Here is an 866-nt window from a genome sequence, read left to right on the forward strand (position 1 = left end):
TGAAGTGGTATTGAGTACCCATTTGAAACCTAAACGTGTCGTTAAGATAGCCGCCCCTCGTCGGTCGTAACGCCAAGTCACTAGGCCAAAGGCCCACCTTGGTGCCACCCAAACTGAAGGCCCTCGTCACCGGTCACTTCTGAAAGTCGACACCACACCAAACACTCGCCAACTAAACTCAAACTCGAATAAAAACCCAGCCTTGCGCCACAGCGCATGGCTTCCTTTTCACTCTCATTCCTCTTCTCCACTTCTCGTCTCCGATTCGTCTCCTCCGAATATTCGCCCACTCTCCACGCCACCCCATTATCTTCCTCACCATCACTACTACTCTCTCCTCCTTCGAGACCCATTCTCTCTCTCTTCACCGCATCGAGGAGAGAGAAACTCTGTTGCAGAGCGGTGTCGTCGTCGGCGTCGGCGGCGGCTCGGATGGCTGCGGAGAAGAAGGTTCAGGTGTTCGATACCAAGGATGATCTGGCGGCGGATTTGGCCAAGTACACCGCCGATCTCTCCGACAAGTTTACTAAAGAGAGAGGCGCTTTCACCGTTGTTTTGTCCGGCGGATCTCTCATCGATTACCTCAGGTGAATAATTAACTAATCCTCAATTTCCCTTCTCCTTACAGGACTCGCTTTGATTTTGATTCTTTGATTCCGATTTCTGCGTTTTTCACTACTCTAGCTTTGTATATCCCTGATAATCTGGCTTGTTTAGCTTAGAATTTACGACTTTTTGACGAAGATGAAGGAAAATGAGATGTAAAGTTAATATTTTTTTTAATGGATTTTAGGACTCTTATGTTCTGTTTGGGTTTGGAAAGGAAGTGAGAGAAAGGCTGGTTTATAAACTGATATATAGTACAC

General features: G+C 47.1%; 1 protein-coding gene across 1 annotated transcript; it reads left to right on the plus strand.

Annotated features, from left to right (window-relative positions):
* Nucleotides 1–75: 75 nt before the first annotated feature.
* On the plus strand, nucleotides 76–722 carry LOC112094922 (probable 6-phosphogluconolactonase 4, chloroplastic). The gene is made up of 2 exons (XM_024176624.1): nucleotides 76–587; nucleotides 629–722. The coding sequence occupies exons 1-2, from the start codon at nucleotides 217–219 to the stop codon at nucleotides 720–722; spliced, it is 465 nt and encodes a 154-aa protein (XP_024032392.1). The 5' UTR covers nucleotides 76–216.
* Nucleotides 723–866: the final 144 nt, after the last annotated feature.

The sequence above is a fragment of the Morus notabilis genome, unplaced genomic scaffold, assembly GCF_000414095.1.
Source record: "Morus notabilis unplaced genomic scaffold, ASM41409v2 C11332074, whole genome shotgun sequence".
NCBI classification, from domain to species: Eukaryota; Viridiplantae; Streptophyta; class Magnoliopsida; order Rosales; family Moraceae; genus Morus; species Morus notabilis.

Bases quoted from the DNA above. Each gene is read 5' to 3' on its own strand.
- LOC112094922 (XM_024176624.1), top strand. From the start codon at position 217: ATGGCTTCCTTTTCACTCTCATTCCTCTTCTCCACTTCTCGTCTCCGA. The intron at 588-628 runs GTGAATAATTAA...TTCTCCTTACAG, and splicing joins TCTCTCATCGATTACCTCAG to GACTCGCTTTGATTTTGATT.